At 44.6% G+C, this 19,172-nt stretch overlaps 1 protein-coding gene across 1 annotated transcript in view; it reads left to right on the top strand.

Annotated features, from left to right (window-relative positions):
• Positions 1 to 19,172, top strand: part of LOC141139255 (cytochrome P450 2G1-like) — a 143,252-nt gene that overhangs the window by 92,988 nt on the left and 31,092 nt on the right. The window contains exon 8 of the mRNA XM_073625212.1: positions 10,669 to 10,856. Coding sequence (XP_073481313.1) covers positions 10,669 to 10,856 — 188 coding nt within the window. The remainder of the gene's footprint in view (positions 1 to 10,668; positions 10,857 to 19,172) is intronic.

Below are 19,172 nucleotides of genomic sequence, written 5' to 3'. Positions count from 1 at the left end.
CAAGTATAACAGAATCTGGGATAGGTGGCTCAACTCCAGTGAAACCTGTATTGAATAACTACATAAATGAGAGATTACCTGATGCAAGCAATACTTATAATGCGCTGTTTATTCCTTAATGTTAATTGAAATACCACTAAGACACTTAGATATGGCTGGGGAAATAAGGGGAGAATTTAATGATACTTAGCGCAATGTACCCAAGGACATTATCACAAGTATGACCCTCTGATGTAATGAAAACCATACCTAACAAAATCTTTTTTCTTTTTTTTTCTTCCTCAGTGTGTACAAGTGTACCTTGATTATTTGTATCATTGGAACAAATGTATTCCGTATATGTACTGTTGTTGTTTTCTTTCTCTGACAGTCAATAAACACGCTCTTGTTTAAAAAAAAAAAAATGGCCACTGGGAGTTGCAACATGCATTTAGATATCTGCCTGTCACACCTACGAAGGCTGCAGAGGAACACCATTCCCCTTAGGATTCTACTCTATCCCCAAGGTAGCAAGGCACTACCAGCTGGCTAGAATAGGAACTACAATTGCCAACAGTTAGGTGTCCAGCCATGAAGGTTCATATATTAGGAAGTCTACACACAATTTCCCTCTAAGTTCTTGCTTAATTAGTTCCCAAAGTTCCTACACAGCATTAAAGATGTCCAAGATGTTATGAGTTTTGACTAACAAGTGCTCCATCGATTGCACATTCCAATGTTATTAACTTCTTCAGATCCACGCTATAGCCGAATGACGGCTACAGCGCAGACCTGCTTTGCTGGGAGGGAGTCTATTGACATCCTCCCATGCCAGAGCGGCCTGCGGGGATCACAGATCGGAGTAAGGGGTCGATCCCAACCCCTTACCACGTGCAAAATTTTATAACAAACTATGAAACGTGATTATTTTTTTTTCAAAATTTTCCATCTTTTTTTGTTTGTTTAGCAAAAAATAAAAATCCCAGCTGTGATTAAATACCACCAAAATAAAGCTCAGTTTGTGTGAAACAAATGATAAAAATGTAATTTGGGTACAGTGTTGTATGACCGTGCAATTGGCATTCAAAGTGCAGCAGCGATGAAAGCTGAAAATTGGTCTGGGCAGGAGGGGGGTTTAAGTGCCCAGTAAGCAAGTGGTTAAGTAGTTTCCACTGTCAGGGTGAAGTATGTTTCCAATGCTTCACTACCAGGCATTTTGCTAAAGTCAGAATATGGGCTAGAAATTGGTTCCTTCAAATTTGGGAGAGGCACCCCTAGGAGATAGTATAGGAGGTCAGGATGCAGCAGATTATCTGTGAGTTTGCAAACTCAGGTGCTGCATTTCTGATTAGTCATCATATCGCTGAGTGAATTTATTTGAGTTAACTGTATTGTTATGTGGTGTACTGTATTCTAGAGGTAGAAGAAAGAATATATTGTGTATGGGGGTGCAATGTTGAGGTATCATCCCTTATGCAATCAATATATAGAAAATGTAAAGGAATGGGATTTTGTGTATACCTTTGTGTATGGTACAGACAGAGAATAGAAATATAACACTGAACAATTTATTCAGCATATACTGTATTATTATTATACAGGATTTATATAGCGCCAAAAGTTTACACAGCGCTTTACAACTTGAGGGTAGACAGCACAAGTACAATACATTTTAATACAGTTGGAATCAGAGGCCTTGAGCTTACAATCTAAGAGGAAAGGTCAAGAGATACAAGAGGTAATAACTATGGGGGGTGTGCTGATGGAGAAAATAAATGTACAGTTGTTAGGTAGGGGCCAGATAGGCTTCTCAGGAGAGATGAGTTTTCAGGGATCGTCTGAAAGTGGACAAAGTAGGAGAAAGTCAGACAGATTGGGGTGGAGCATTCCAGAGGATGGGAGAGGCTCTGGAGAAGTCCTGAAGGTGAGCATGGGATGATGTGAAAATGGAGTTAGAGAGCAGGAGGTCTTGGGAGGAGCGAAGAAAACGATTAGGTTGGAATTTGGAGACCAGGTTAGTGATGTAGCTGGGGGCCAGGTTGTGGATGGCTTTGTAAGTTATAGTTAGTATCTTGAATTGAATTTGTTGGTTGAGTGGCAGCCAATGGAGGGATTGGCAGAGGGGTATAGCAAACACTGAGCGGTTTGTGAGGTAGATGAACCTGGCAGCAGCGTTCATGATGGACTGAAGTGGGGATAGCCTATTTAGAGGTAAGCCAATGAGGAGGGAGTTGCAGTAATCGAGGCGAGAGATGAGCAGGGAGTGAAACAGAAGCTTTGTGGTGACATTGGTTAGGAAGGGGCGTATCTTGGAGATGTTGGAGGTTGAGGTGGCAAATTTAGATAGCGAAATGATGTTGGGCCAAAAGGTTAGTTTGGATCCAGGATAACACCTAGGACCTTGGTGTGGGGGGGACAAGTTGATAGTTGAGCCGTTGATATTGACAGAGAAATCAGGAGAAGTGGCACGTGGGGGAAGAAATATCATGAGCTCGGTTTTGGATAGATTGAGTTTGAGGAAGTGATGTGACATCCAGGCTGATATGTCTGTTAAGTTGGTGATGCTTGAGGAGACAGATGGAGAGAGCTGGGGGGGGTGGAGAGATAGATTTGGGTGTCATCAGCGAAGAGATGATATTGAAAGCCATGGGAAGTGGTGTAGATTGAGAAAAAGAGAGGTCCAAGAACAGAACTTTGGGAGACCCCGGCAGAGAAAGGAAGAGAAGAGGGGGAAGTAGAGTTGTAAGTGACACTGAAGGAGCAGTGGGATAGGTAGGATGAGAACCAGCAAAGAGTACAGTCACAGGGACCAAAGGAGTGGAGTTTTTTTTTGAGGAGGGGGTGGTCCACTGTGTCAAAGGCAGCAGAGAGGTCCATGAGAAGTAGTACAGAATAGTGTCTGTTGGTTTTAGCCGTTAGTAGTTAATTTGTGAGTTTAGGGGAGAAGAATCCATGGAATGTTGAAGGTGAAACCAGACTGAAGGGGATCAAGAAGTTTGTTCATGGTCAGATGGTCGCTTAGTTGGTTGTAGACCAGTCTTTCAAGAGGTTTGGAGGAGAAGGTGAGTAAGGAGATGGGGCATAGGTTGTTAAGATTGGTGGGGTCCAGTTAGGAATTTTTAAGTATGGGGATAACTAGCGCATGTTTTAAAGAGTTTGGGAAGATGCCACAAGAGAGGGAGAGGTTGAAAATGTGAGTTAGAGAGTGCAGAATCGAGTTAGAGGGTGAGCATAGCATTTGCGAGGGTGCAGGATCCAGGGGGCAGGTGGTTAGATGAGTGTTAGATAAAACTTTAGCAACCTCGTTAATACTAGCAGGGTTGAATGAGGGAAGTAATGATTGTATCTGTGGACATGGGGTGTTGAGTGGGGGAGGTTTCTGCGCATTGGAGATCTCCTCAGGAATTGTATCAATCTTATTTTTGAAGTGATTGCCGATCTCCTGGGCAGTGAGTGAATTAGAGGGTGTAGGCAGTGGTGGACAGAGTGAAGTGTTAAAGGTAGAGAAGAGTTGACGTTGACTGGATGAGAAGGTGTTAATGAGTGTGATAAAATACGTCTGTTTGGCAGTATGGAGGCAGGAATAGTATTTTAGGAGGCTAGATTTATATTGTTTGAAGTCGGTTGGAGGGAGAAAAGGTGGAAGACAGGGAGAGAACAAAACGAATATGGTGGTGATCAAAAAGTGGGAGAGAATTGTTAGAGGGGTTGCACGGAGTGTACAGATAGAAGAAGACAAGATCAAAGGTTTTGCCATTGGAGTGAGTAGGAGCCTGTATCCATTGCTTCAGGTCAAGAGATGAGGTTAGACTGAGAAGTTTAGAAATAATAGTAGTGTTAATGTTCACAGGTATGTTGAAGTCACAGAGAATAATTGTGGGGATTTCAGAAGAGAGAAAGTAGGGTAGCCAGGCAGAGAAGTCATCAAGGAAGTTTGATACTGGTCCAGGGGGCCGGTAGATGACAGCAATTCTTAGAGAAATAGGGGAGACTAGACTAATGCAATGTGCCTCAAAAGAGGAGAGTGTCAGAGAGGGAGCTAGGTGAAGTACCTGATAGGTGCTGCATGGGGCTAGAAGGGTTCCCACTCCAACTCCCTTCCGTCCACTTGGTCTGGGCGAGTGAGTCCAGAGAAGGCCACCATGGGAGAGGAAAGTAGGAGAAGTAGTATCTGATTCACGAAGCCAGATTTCGGTAATGGCAAGTAGGTTAAAGAAATTTGTGATAAAGAGGTCGTGGAGGGCGGTGAGTTTGTTACAGACATAGCATGCATTCCAGAGGGCACAGGAGAAGGGCAAGTTGGTTTTGGGAAGAAGAGGAATAGAGACTAGGTTCTGTGGGTTGCGGCTGCTGCCAGAGGGTGTAGATAGATGGGAGCACCGGGCAAAGATAGATGATGGAGGCCCAGGGTTTGGGGATATGTCACCAGAGGTTAGGGGAAGCAGGAGGGTGAGAGAGGAAATGTTGGAGTGTGATTTATATGAAGGGGCATGCCTCAGAGTACTGGAGATTTAATCAGTATATGGCTGTAGAATGAGCAAGAGTTGGTAGGAGCAGTAACAGGGAAAGGACAGAAGGCAGGGTGATATGTATAAGCAGTGGGGTGGAGAAGAGGGGTGAAGGTAAGAGATTTTGAGGAGAGAGGACACAACTGTCAGAAGGAGTGGTAGAGAGAACATGTTTCAGAGTGGAAGGAGAGCTGAATAAAGAGACAGGGTCACCTGCAGCCTGTTAGGTGCTTTCCAGTGCAGTTTGCTATGTATGTTCGCTTTGTGAAATCTCTGAAGTGTAGAGCTTGAAGTGCATATCACTTGTAGAAAGAATCACCCCTGCAACGTGCTGACCCCTTAAGGGTGCTCAAATTTATACTGTTATAACGGTGAGGGTGGAAGTTCGTTAATTAATCATGAGTGAATATAAGTGTAGTGGCCTCCCGGACCTCTAGAGGCCTAACGGTGGCCTCTAGAGTCCGGGAGAGCTGACATCCTTCTTGGTAAAGTAGGTTACGAGGCATGGTGGGTGTAATGCAAGATGAAAGGATTGGGCGCCAGTTACTTTTTGAACGGGAACAAAAGAGATTTATCGTCTCTTAACAAGAACTGTGGGAGAGAGGATGAGGACCAGGACACCCTTAAGCAGATGTAATAGTAATTGGCAGACTCCGAGACACAATAGGTAGACAGCTATACAGTTGAAAGCCTCCAGCCGAAAGCAACTTCTGTATTGGTAGGACCGGTGTCTCCTATGGTAACTGAACTTATAACAGTCAATAGAGATATTCACACATAACTCTTGGTAACACCAGATAGTTCTGTTCTTATCTCACAGTATCCCACTGTAGGTCTTCATTCACTGAGCTTCCAGTCTCTCACTAGACTTTCAGATCCCAGTCGTCAATGGATCCCCTGAGCTCTTCCATGGCTAACCTGCTGTATACTCCTCAAGCATTATCTCTGCTAACCCATTGGGTCCCTGGCTTGGCACTCACTGAAGCTTTTTCCCACTTCTTCACCATCCCCGGCTGGTGAGAAGTCTGCCCTGGTACTTCTATAGGCTTACTCAAAGTAGACTCTGGTAATAAGGTGGCTGGTCCCTTAGTGGCAACTGCTTCCCCTTTACCTCCAGCCACGACTGGTTCTGCATCTGGCTGAACCTTTGCAACTCGGTTGGACTCCAATCCTGATGTCTCAATCCTACGCTGCTTCTCCTGCTCCTGGATAGGCCTCAGGCAGCCTAGCAGCCAGGTGTCCCAGGGATAGGCTTCAGGTTTCTGGCCTAGCAGCCCGGGACGACATAACACACATCCACCAAGACAGCCTTCCAGGTAGCCCAGAACACTGATCACCTGACTCCACCCAAATAAATGGGCTCTCCTAGCAGGCCAAGGGACTAAAGAAACCCCTTCCAATTTGCCAAGACACCCCATCCACTCATAATCTGACCTTGCTATGCCCTTGTCAATCTAATGTCACCAGCAGCAGTGCACCTAGTGACAGAAGAGAGGGGTGCAGCAAATATAGACTTAGGAAAGAATTAGTGGATCTTCTAACAATTAACCAGGATGATTGCCACCTGGCAAACTAAATTTTTTTCGCAACCCTGCCTAAACACCAGGGTGCTACATCAGGATGCCTAACACTCAAAGTGGACCTTTCACTTCTAAAGTCAGAATAGCAAGATGCCAGAGGTAAAGATAAGATCAACACATAAAACTTAGGTAAGATAGTCCAGAGCAACAAAACAGTGGAAGATGTGGTTGAGCTGACACATACCAAAGCACATACACAGAAATATAACAAACATATTTATTAACCACTTCAATACCAGGCACTTTCCACCCTTCCTGCCCAGGACAATTTTTAGCTTTCAGTGCTGTTGCACTTTGAATGACAATTGTGCGGTCATGCAACACTGTCCCCAAACTAAATGTTTGTCATTTTCTTCCCACAAATAAAGCTTTCTTTTGGTGGTATTCTGCGGTTTTTAATTTTTGCGCTGTAAACGAAAAAAGAGCGGCAATTTTGAAAATAATAACTGATGGACACTGGTGGGCACTGATAGGTGGCACTGGATGGCAGCACTGATGAGGAGCTACTGACAGGCTTTACTGAATGGCACTGATTGGCACTTTGGGGCATTGACAGGCATTACTGATGGGGTCCTGATTGGCACTTTTTTGGGCACTGTTGTGGGCACTGATCTGCACTTTATAAAGGGGGACAGGCTGGCAGGCAATGGACATTGATTGGCAGCTGATGGGCACCTTTTGATGGGGGCTGTGCTGATAATCAATGTGCTGATTATCAGCACAGACCCCCCTGATCGGCGGCTCTCCCTATCAGTGTGAACCGAGGAAAGCCGTTTACCGGCACTTCCTGGTTCACACAATGATCAGCTGTGATTGGTCACAGCTGATTATCTGGTATGAAGCCTCTGTCAGAGGCTTCATACCATGATCGGAGTTGCGGTGTGTCAGACAGGCACACAGCACCTTTGATCGACACACTGCAACGCCCCCGCGGGTGCGCGTCGGCTCTGTTATAACTAAACCACTTTGCTGCCGTCATTTTGCTATATGGCGGGCGGCAAATTGTTAAAAAGACTTAAAACCATGTGTTCAAGTTAGCCATCTGAAGTCACTGTTCATATGGCCTCGAGATTAGCTTGAAAAGGTCGACATGTTTCACGGGAAACCATCAGGACCTAGGATCTCAATATAAAAGTGCTGTAACAGTACACAGATTATCATTAATATACAGAATCTCAAAAATACATATACGCCACATATCAAACATCATAATGAATAAATGACATTTCATCTTTATCATACCCATACTGGATAGAGAAGAGGGTGGGGGAAAAGGGATAAAGAAAATAGTGCAAAAAAAATATGTTTATGTGAAACAACCTTAATTATAAAAACATAAAGAAAATCTTCACCTTTAAGTAGGCTGACAAGGGAATGGTTAGTGGTATAAATATGCCGGGACCATGAGCAGAAACCAATTCCAAAGCTAAATGCTAAACATCAGAAAGAAATTATATATATGTCAGTGTAAAGTCCAATATTTATTCATACTACTCATGTATAAAAGAGAAGGAGAACAGGGAAAATTAGAGAAAAGAAGAGGAAGGAAAATGAGGGAGGTGGGGCGGGGGGGGGGGGGGGGTTAGGTGGGGAAAAAGAGGGGAGGAAAAGAGGAAAATGAGAAGGGGGAGGGAAAAAGGGGAAGAAAGATGGAAAAAGGGGGGGAAGGGAAAGGAAATGGGGGGATGAGGAAATAGGGATAATGAGAACGTGAAGGGGGGGTAGGTGGGAAAGGGAGAGGGGGGAAGGGAGAAAAAAGGAGGAAAAAGTTGGTGGAAAAGAAAAGGGGAGGAGACTTGAGGGAAGATAGGAGAGACTAGGAAAAAGGGGAAAGGGGAGTGTAGAAAAATTTTAGGACAGAAAATAGAAAAAAAGGGAACCAAATTCAAAGCGGGTGTCAGGGATCTAGAAATCCTACCTATCATAGCATAGATGATCTTAATTTTGTGTAAATTAAAAAGATTTGCAACCAAGAGAATTGGAGTATGAAGTTCACAGGCTAAATAGCTAGGTAAAAAATGGGGAACAGAGGGAAAGAGCACAGAATATCTGTCAAAATAAAGGCCTTTATAGGTGCTCTTTCCCCCATTTTTTACCTAGCTGGACTGCATATTCGCATTCTCTTCGTTGCAAGTCTTCCCCTCCTTTTTCTCCCTTCCCCTACCTTCCCTCCTCTTTCCCTTTACCCCCTGAACCCCATTGACCACCCTTTCCCCCCCCCCTTTTCCTCTTTTATCCCTCTCTTTCTCTTCCCCTTTTTCCCTTTCCCTCTCCCCTCTCCTTTTCCTCCCCTCTTTTTCCCTCCTCCCCTTCCCCTCTCCCCTCTTCCCTTCTCCCCCTTCCCCTTCTCTTCTTCCCTTTTCTCCTTCTCTTTTATACATAGCATTTTTTGGAATTGGTTTCTACTCATGGTTCCAGTAGATATATACCACCAACCATTCCCTTATCAGCCTACTTAAAGGTGAACATTTTCTTTATTATTTATTATTATTTCTTTTTTTTTCTATTTCAGGTTGTTTTACATAAATGCATTTTTTGCGTTTTCTTCATCCTCTTATCCATCCAGAATGGGTATGATAAAGATGAAATATCATTAATTTATTATGATATTTGATATGGATCTATAATATGTATTTTTGAGATTCTGTATAAATTTCTTTAATGATAATCTATCTACGTGTACTGTTACAGCAATTTTATATTGAGATCTGAGCTTCTAATGAAGCAGGGTTTTCCCGTGAAACGCATCAGCCTTTACAAGATGATCTCAAAGACATATGACAAGTGACTTTTAATGGCTAACTTGCACACATGGTTTTAAGTGTTTCAAAATGTCACAATATTGGAGCATATCCAATTAAGGTACCCAGCTCCACTCCACACCTCCAATACAGGTTAGAAGTGAAGAGGGTGCTCAGGGGTGTAATACCAGCGAGATAAGATCTTATAAGAACTTTCCTTGTACAAGGAGCATATGAAATTTTGCTGGCTTTATTCAACAAAGTTTTTGTAAATGCCCTCTAAACCAGAAGTAGTTGGAAAGGGACAGCAGTGGAAAAAAAAAACTTAAAGTAACACTAAAGCCTTGTTTTGTTCTTGTTAAAAATAACAAACATGTTATACTTACCTGCTCTGTGAAGTGGTTTTGCACAGAGCAGCCCAGAGCCTCCTCTTCTCGAGTCCCTCTTTGGTGCTCCTGGCCCCTCCCTCCTGTTGAGTGCCCCCACAGTAAGCAGCTTGCTATGGTGGCACCCAAGCCAAGTCACAGCTCCCTGTGTCCATTCAGACACAGAGCTATGGCCTGGCCCTGCCCCCTCTCACTCCTCATTGGCTCACTGACTTTGACAGCAGCAGGAGCCAATGGCGCTTCGCTGCTGTCTCAGCCCATCAGGAGGGAGAGTCCCGGACAGCCGAGTCTCTCGTGCAACATTGCTGGATCGAGATGGGGCTCAGGTAATTATTAGGAGGCTGAGAGGGGCTGCTGCACACAGAAGGCGTTTATCCTAATGCATAGAATGCATTAAAAAACATGCATCTGATGACTTTACAACCACTTACAAGTAGGCCTTTCAGAATCTACATTCCTAACATTCCTATATTCCTTTTTTTTTTTTTTTTTTACTAAAAATCAATCCTTGAGCTGAACTCCAATACGTATGCCTAATTATAAATTATGTCATCAGTCGGCTGCAAGAGGAAGTATTTCCTCTCCCCCAGTGATCAGACTGCACAGTGTAACTTTGTAACAAGTCACAAGGTAAAAGGTTGCAGTAAGGGTTTTCTGTGTCAGACATTTGTGAACACAGTCAAGAACTGCACAGGTATCATGCCGCGTACACACGGTCGGACTTTTCGTCTACAAAAGTCCAACGGACGCTGACGGACTAAAGCTGGCTGGTAATCCGATCGTGTGTGGGCTTCTCCGGACTTTCAACTGACTTTTTTAGCCTCAAATCCGACGGACTTTAGATTTGAAACATGCTTCAAATCTTTACGTCGTAAGTACGACGGACCCCGAAATCCGCTCGTCTGTGTGCTAGTCCGACGGACAAAAACCCATGCTAGGGCAGCTATTGGCTACTGGCTATGAACTTCCTTATTTTAGTCCGGTGTACGTCATCACGTACGAATCCGTCGGACTTTTGTGTGGTCGTGTGTAGGCAAGTCCGTTCGTAAGAAAGTCTGCCGCAAGTCCGCCGAAGGTACGTCGGAAGTATGTCGGACAGGCTGTCGGACTTTTGTAGACGAAAAGTCCGACCGTGTGTACGCGGCATCATGATTTACATAACTGTGACTTTTTCTTACTCATAAGCAAATTGCATTTTTTCTGCTGAATATCTGCATGGCTTGTTTAGTCGGTAAAGAATCCTACAATTCACAAATCATGATTTCAGGAATTCTGAAACTATGTGATTTCTTTATATCAGGGGACTCTGAATCCAAATATACAAATGAACAAAAGGAAATTGGTCTGTTTCTAAATTCAAAAATCACTGATCACGAAAAATGACTCTACAGGAAATTTTAGATACATTACAACTGTACATTTTTATTAATTTCTCATATGAATAAACATTGGTATGTTTTACTTTTTTTCTTAGAGAGGATACAGGAAGAGATAGATGCAGTCATTGGAACAGACAGACTGCCCAGCATGACCGACCGCTTCCAAATGCCGTATACCAATGCCGTCATCCATGAGACTATGAGATATATAGACCTTGCCCCAATAGGGCTTCCCCGTGTAGTGACTGAAGACACCAACTTCCGAGGCTTTATCCTCCCCAAGGTGAGAACCATCTGGGCACTTTTCTAGATGAGTGTTAGGGCAAATTGTCTGGATTAAACTAGGCTGTTATTCAGCGCTTATATGCAATACGATAAATATCACACTACTGTATAACACAATTTCTCTATGGTTTTAAATTTATTATAGGTTTAGCTGGATATTGGTTTATATAGGTCAAGAGTATTAGAACTCAAAAAATCAGTTGTTTCTCCCATATAAATATAATAGTAAGAACATTTAAGCAACATACCTTAGTAGATAATCACAATCCAAACTGAATTGGCTCACTTGGTCTGTTTCTCCTCTGGGGTTAAGATATGAGAAATGCAAGGTGCCCTCCTTTACTTTCTAGTCTCTGGCTATGTTAGAAGTCATGAAAAGTTTTCCCCTAGTTTACTGCAATAAAGTATCCCACTGATGTCCTAAAGAAAAAGAAAATATACCTGGTATAATATCATTTGTAGCTGCAGCTGGACTTCAAATCTATGGTGTGTTGGTTTTGCATAGGTAGCCCAACCATTTGTAGTAAACTGTACCCTCTTTCTCAGGAACCGAACACATACATGAGCCTAGCAAAGTCCACCTATAACTGCAATATCACCTTGTGTGGATTGTCCCTTTAAAAAATGGAATCAATTTGTCCTGCTATGTAACTCCCATAGTGGAAAAGGGTGTATCAGGGGCTATCTCGGTACCAGGGATTTAAACAAGATAGATATAAAAAAATATAAATTTATTGAAAAAAGAACATAGATAAAAAATATTGAGTACAACAATACATAAAGTGGTTATTGCATACAGTATATAAGTGGTTCAAAAGAGAACAAATAAACCCCACTGGTATATGGGGGGTGAAAATGTAGGTCCAAACATAATCCTCTACATGTTTTTGCGACACAAGTCACTTCTTCAGGAGGAATCAACCATAAACATGTATAGAAAAATACAGCCTCATAATTACATAATCACAGATAATGATAACAATAAAAAAGATAGGGAGTACAATTTTCATAGATGCAGTGAATTAGATTATTTTGGAGTGTTATAGTCAGGCATAGCTTACCAGTGGAAGCCCAAGGAGGGCCACCAGACAGCACAGTTTGAGGCACCCTAAATGGGTAATCCCCCCCCCCTCGGCGAACATCAGAGGCACTAAAAGGTGCAATAACTGAAATAAAAAAATATAAGAAATATTCAAATGTGGGTCTTTATAATCTAAGGGGACAAACAAGGAACCAGGAAGGAGGGGAAGGAGGGGGAGGGGCCATGGGAAAAGGGGGGGATTGGGAGGGGTAAAGAGGGGGAGAGGAGGGGAGAGGAGGGGAGAGGAGGGGAGGGAAGGGATGGGTGGGTGAGAAGAAGGGGAGGGGAAGAGAAAAAAAAAAGGGGGGGAGGGATTGGGGTGTTGGGAAGGAGGGGTGGGGAGGGGGAGGAAAAGGGGGGAGGGGAGGGGGGGAGAAAAAGGAAAAGGGTGGAGGAGAAAGGAGGGAGGAAAAGAAGGGAGGGAAGGGGAAGAATAAGAAACAGAGGATTGGGAAGGGGAAAGGGAAAATCAATCCAATCAGAAGACTAACCCACCCGATAGATAGCATGTTAGTAGTATGGCACCTGGGGATCCAAAGCAGAACTTAAAAAAAAGCCGTGTTCCAAGGAAAGGCAGGTAAACTTGTTTGTAAAAAATGATGTTCAGTGGTCAGACGTGGCCAGCAAAAGGTCCCCTACAGCCGTTGGGCTAATGAAACAGGTGCAGTAAGTATATATAAAGAAATGGGCCTTTAGTCCACATCAAAAATGATTACCACAAAGTGTGACAAATAACAGCAAGTACCAAGCAGCTTCCTGTCATGAAAACACAGGTTGCGCTGGCAGTAGCTGAGCAAGTCAGTCTTACCGTTAAATGCCTATAGTGGAGCCTATCCCCGGGCGGCAGCCATCTAAATGAGGGCCGCCCTAAGCATCCTTTTAAGAGCCTCCAACCCGTCCCACATCACCGCGCCGGCTAGTGCCGGTGCCCGACGTCACCGGGTCCATCTCGCCCACTGCACATGTACAATGTGCACATGCGCGTGACCCTCAATAAGACAAGGCCAAAGGGCCGTCATCGAGGGAAGAAGGGGAGGGCAATCCACAGAATGGAAGCCACTTCCTAATGGAGAGAAGCATGTCCGCCGCTGGGGGGAGTGTAACGCCTCAAGCCGCTGTTAATCACATGGCAAACCATGCCTAACAAGATTTATACAAAGAAAATCAGTTTAAACAATTAGCAAAGAAATGTTTGTGCCAAAGCAGCGATTGCAGCAACAGTTGCATCCCAGTCAATGCCAAGCAAATACACACATGTTATTGATGATAAAATTATTTTTTTTTCCAGTGATAATCTCACTACAAAGGATCACACTCGATTTCATATGGATCCTAAAATTAAATAAAATATACTTATGGAATATGTACTTAAACCCAAATCATAATCAACACTTGTCCTGATTATCAAAGGCACAGATGGGGTGGGAGGGGGCGGAAAAAAGGGGGGGGGGAGTAGGGAGGGAAAATAAGAAGAAAATAAAACAGGAAGCAAGAAGCAAGGGCCCAAAGAACAATAAACAGAGACGAGGAACAGAAACAAAGCCAGAATCAGGAGATAAGCAATTCACAGGTAGGGTTTATATGAAAGGCGTTCATTAAGGCCCGGTGGTATGAGGGCATTGAGCCGCTCGATCCAGGTAGTTTCACATCTCAGGATCGCTCGTTCCCAATCCCCCCCCCCCCCCCCCCGTGGGTCTTCTGGAATCATTTCCAGGACTAGGAATTTAACAACTTCGAGTTGGAATCTATGGTGTAAGCCTATGTGTCGACCCACCGTGGTAAGTTTGCCATTAGATGAATGGTATAGATGGTCTCCCATTCTCTGCCTTAATTCTCTAATGGTCTTGCCTACATAGAACGCATTGCAGGCACAGACCATTAGGTAAACGACTCCCCTCGTGCCACAATTTGCATGTTGAGGGGGAGAGAAGGTTTCCAAATTTGGCAGGATAAAATTTGTGCCTTCCTTGGGCAACGTGGGCAATGGCCATGCTGGAAGGTACCTCGGGGAACCCTCATCACCTGTGGATTCTCCCTATAGTGGCTACTAGTAAGTGTCCCTCAAAGAGGTTGCTCTATGGAAACACCAGTTCCGGATTAGGCTTTACATATTTGCCTAGAACATGGTAATCTGTTAAAAGATGCCAATGTTCTGACAGTAATGTACATAGTTGGTTGTGACGAGTAGCGAAATTGGTGACTATTTTGACTGTTTTAGATGGTTCTACACGAGGGGGGCCATATAAAAATGATGATCTAGTCCGTGCAAAGGCCCTATTATAGGCCTTCCTGAAATTAGTGCAGGTATAGTCCCGTGCTAGAAGGCATTCACGTAGAGCAGCCGCCTGAATGTACTTGTAGAAATCCCCGTCTTCTGTGCAGTTACGACGCAGCCTTAAATATTGGGCATATGGGATACTGTGTATCAGGGGACGGGGGGCCTTTGCACGGACTAGATCATGTAGAACCTTCTAAAACAGTCAAAATAGTCACCAAATTCTCTACACATTACAACCAACTACGTACATTACTGTCAGAACATTGGCATCTTGTAACAGATCATCATGTTCTAGGCAAATATGTAAGGCCTAATCCGGAACTGGTGTTCCATAGAGCAACCTCATTGAGGGACAGACTTACTAGTAGCCACTATAGGGAGAATCCGCTGGTGATGGGGGTCCCTGAGGTACTTTCCAGTGCAGCGACTGCCCATGTTGCCCATGGATCCAGGAAGGCTTTTATCCTGCACAATGGGGAAACCTTCTCTCCCCCTCAACATACCAATTGTGGCACAAGGGGAGTTGTTTACCTAATGGTCTGTGCCTGCAATACAGTCTATGTAGGCAAGACCATTAGAGAATTAAGGCAGATAATGGGAGACCATCTATACCATTCATCGAATGGCAAACTTACCACGGTGGGACGCCACATAGGTTTACACCATAGATTCCAACCCAAAGTTGTTAAATTTTGGTCCTGGAAGTGATTCCTGAAGACCCACAGGGGGCGATCCTGAGACGTGAAACTATCTGGATCGAGTGGCTCAATGCCCTCATACTACCGGGCCTTAATGAAGCCCTTTCATATAAACCCTTCCTGTGAACGACTTATTTCCTGATTTTGGCTTTGTTTCTGTTCCTAGTCTCTGTTTACTGTTCTTTGAGCCCTTGCTTCTTGCTTCTTGTTTTATTTTCTTCTTATTTTCCCTCCCTACTCCCCCCCATTTTTAACGCCCCCTCCCACCCTATCTGTGCCTTTGATAATCAGGACAAGTGTTGATTATGATTTATGTTTTAAGTACATATTCCATAAGTATATTTTATTTAATTTTAGGATCCATATGAAATCGTGTGTGATCCTTTGTGTCGAGATTATGACTGGAAACAAATTGATTCTATCATCAATAACATGTGTGTATTTGCTTGGCATATGTGTGTGCCTTGGCATTGACTGGGATGCAACTATTGCTCCAGTGGCACAAACATTTCCTTGCTAATTGTTTGTTTAAACTGATTTTCCTTGTATAAATCTTGTTGTTAGGCATGATTTGCCATGGGGTTACCCTGTTTCCCCCGAAAATAAGACCTAGCGTGATTGACGGTGATGGCTGCAATATAAATCCTACCCCCCAAATAAGCCCTACCCTGTTTCCCCGAAAATAAGCCCTACCCTGAAAAGAAGACCTACAAGGACTTTAACTAGGGCTTATTTGGGGGGTAGGGCTTATATTGCAGCCATTACCGACAATCACGCTAGGTCTTATTTTCGGGGAAACAGGGTAACAGCGGCTTTACACCCCCCCCAGCAGCGGACATGCATCTCTCCATTAGGAGGTGGGCTTCCATTCTGTGGATTTCCCTCCCCTTCTTCCCTCAATGACGGCCCTTTGGCCATCTCTTTGTGAGGGTCACGCGCGTGCGCACATCACGCATGCGCAGTGGGCGGAATGGACCGGTGATGTGGGCCGGGTTTGAGGCTCTTAAAAGGATGCTTAGGGCGGCCCTCATTTAGGTGGCTGCCACCTGGGGACAGGCTCCACTATAGGCATTTAAAGGTAAGACCGACTTGCTCAGTTACTGTCAGAGCAACCTGTGTTTTCATGAACCTTGCTGTTATTTGTCACGCTTTATGGTCATCATTTTTGATGTGAACTAATGGCCCATTTCTTTATATATACTTACTGCACCTGTTTCTTTAGCCCAACAGCTGTAGGGGACCTTTTGCTGGCCACGTCTGACCACTGAACATCGTTTTTTACAAACAAGTTTACCTGCCTTTCCTTGGAACACGGCTGTGTTTTAAGTTCTGCTCTTGATCCCCGGGTGCCATACTACTTACATGCTATCTATCGGCTGGGTTAGTCTTCTGATTGGATTGATGTTCCCTTTCCCCTTCCCATTCCTCTGTTCCTTATTCTTCCATTCCCCTCCCTTCTCCCCCTCCCCTCCCCACCCCTCCTTCCCAACCCACCCACCCCCTTTTTTTTCTTTTTCTCTTTCTACTCCCCTTCTCTTTTTTTCTCCTCCCCTCCCCTTCCCCTTTTTTTCTCCTTCCCCCTCCTCCTCATCCCCCCCCCCTTTCCCATCGCCCACCCCCCTCTTCCCACCTCCCCCTCCTTTCTGGTTCCTTGTTTGTCCCCTTCCATAGATTATATAGACCCACATTAGAATATTTCTTATATTTTTTGATTTTAGTTATTGAACCTTTTAGTGCCTCCCGTGTTCGCCGTGGGGGGGATTACACGTTTAGGGTGCCTCAAACTGTGCCAACTGGTGCCCCTCCTTGGGCTTCCACTGGTAAGCTACAGTATGCCTGACTATAACACTCCAAAATGATCTAATTCACTGTATCTTTGTAAATTGTTTTCCCTGTCTTTTTTTTATTGTTCTCCTTATCTGTGACTTATAGATGTATAGATGTATTTTTCTATAGATGTTTATGGTCGATTCCTCCTGAAGAAGCGACTTGTGTCGTGAAACATGTAGAGCAGGTGTGCCCAACCGCTGACCCGCGGCGCCCTACGATGTGGCCCGCCATGTCTTGCTCTGAGATGGAGGGTCGGCAAGCCCAGATTGTGGGTTCCCAACCCGCCATCTTCGAGCATTAGTGCGAATAAAAGAGCCGCCACTAGAGGAAGCAGAGCCGATGCTTCCTGTATAGCACCAGCTCCTTCACAGGCGGAGTGATACCAAATGTACTCCGCCTGTGACAGGAAGCATCGGCTCTGCTCTCTACTGCAACTGCATGCTTCTGTCACAATTATGCTCGGGGATGGCGGGTCGGGACACAGGAACCCGCAATCTGGGACAGCAGCCACCAGTATCAGTACCAGCCACCAGTATCAGTACCAGTACCAACCAGCAGTACCAGTAAGTAGTACCACTCATCAGTACCAGTACCTGCCAGAAGTACCCGTCAGCAGTACCAGTATCCACCATCCATACCAGTCATCAGTACCGGCCAGCAGTATAAACCAGCAGTACCAGCCAGAAGTACCCGCCAGCAGTACCAGTACCCACCATCCGTACCAGTCATTAGTACCAGCCAGCAGTATAAACCAGCAGTACCAGTACCAGCCAGCAGTACCCTCCAGCAGTACCAGTACCAGCCACGAGTATCAGTACCAGCCAGCAGTACCAGTACCCGCCAGCAGTACCAGTCATCAGTACCAGTACCAGTCAGCAGTACCAGTACCCACCAGCAGTATTAGCCATCAGTACCAGTCAGCAGTACCCACCAGCAGTACCAGTACCAGACCAGGTCGCTCTTCACAGGCCTTGCTGTTCTTCAGTGTGTTCTGTTACTTCGTTCTGACCAGCCTATTGTTTTGAAGCCATGTTGCGTGTATGTACTCATCCTAGAGTTTGTGCTGTGCGGGGGCTTGGTATTGGGGTTCTTACTTTGACCCAAGCCCAGTCCATGAACAGGGTGGGGAGGAATTCATGGACCAAGAATTGGTTGCTCCAGGGTGACCAATTCTGTCACATGCCTTTGCTCCATGAGATCCGTGAGAAATATCCTGACGATTTCAGCTACTTTCCCAGGATGACAGACCCCGGTATGAGGGGGGGGTATGAGAGAGAGGGTGGGTTTTTGTCCTTTGTAAAGCTTGAATACTTACCTGTTTTGTGCAAGCTTCACAGATGCAGACACCCCTATAGTATACACTGGAGCACCTATGTGGGCCCCCTAATAAAAAGGGTGTTCTTTTGTCCCACACTAGTGCTCCAGCATCCAGATGTGTAAACAGCTGCTGAGCGTCCTCTCCTAAAACAGAATCTAGTTTGCATTTCATTATAGGTACAAACCCATCTAGACAACAAACTTTTTTAAATAGAAGTAGGCCAGAAAAACGGTATTGAACTGCATCTGGCCAAAACATTTTATTTTAGTGGCCGAAAAAACAATGTTTCCTACAAACAATTAATGTGCCCATGAACATGAAAGTTGCCATTTTAAACTGTACAACAGTAAAGAAAAGCACATGGAGCAGCACAAACATAATAAAAAGAAAGAATAGGAACACAGGACAACTACTTACTTTTTTGCAGCACTCTCCTGATCCTTCTATACTGATTGTGCTCCCTTAATTTGAGGTCCGACCAGTTGATCTCACAGTTAACTCAGTTGATCTTTGGATCGCTGTACCCCAAAATTCCTGTGCAGACTCTTCACAACTTTAGTCATGATCTTGGCCTTTCTGACATTTGGGTTTGGGTAAGGTCCATACTTCCCATCATAGTCGGCCCTTTTCAAGATGTCCACCATCTCCACCATCTCTACAAAGGCCATATTTGATGCCTTAAATCGCCTGCGGGATCCTGACATTTCTGGCTCCGGGCTTTCCTCCTCCTCCTCATTGCTGAAATTATCACTCACCTGTTGTCTCTCTGCCATGTGCTCTCCCCCATTGCGCTGAAAGAGAAGGGGCGGGGAATAGACTAGAAAGAACGTCAGGGGCGGGCGGAGTTTCACGTATGCGCAGTGTATATAAAGGGTAACACGCGTGCGTCGTACGTACGATCTGTGAGCGGAGGAAGGAGTATCGGAAGCGTTGATCGTGATAACGAAGGTACAAGTTTAACTTGGGCCTTTACTGCTTATAGATTGAGGACTATGTTGGGAAAAGATTAGGAGAGTTTAGCCAGACATTAGGTTTTGTCTTGTGTTGTGTCTTGCAGAAAAAATGGATGGATTCAATGATCACAACTTCCTCCCCCTGTTCATAGACAA

This window comes from Aquarana catesbeiana, linkage group LG04, assembly GCF_042186555.1.
Source record: "Aquarana catesbeiana isolate 2022-GZ linkage group LG04, ASM4218655v1, whole genome shotgun sequence".
NCBI lineage: Eukaryota > Metazoa > Chordata > Amphibia > Anura > Ranidae > Aquarana > Aquarana catesbeiana.
The sequence above is the reverse complement of the archived record's forward strand: the minus strand, read 5'-3'. Positions and strand labels throughout refer to the sequence as shown.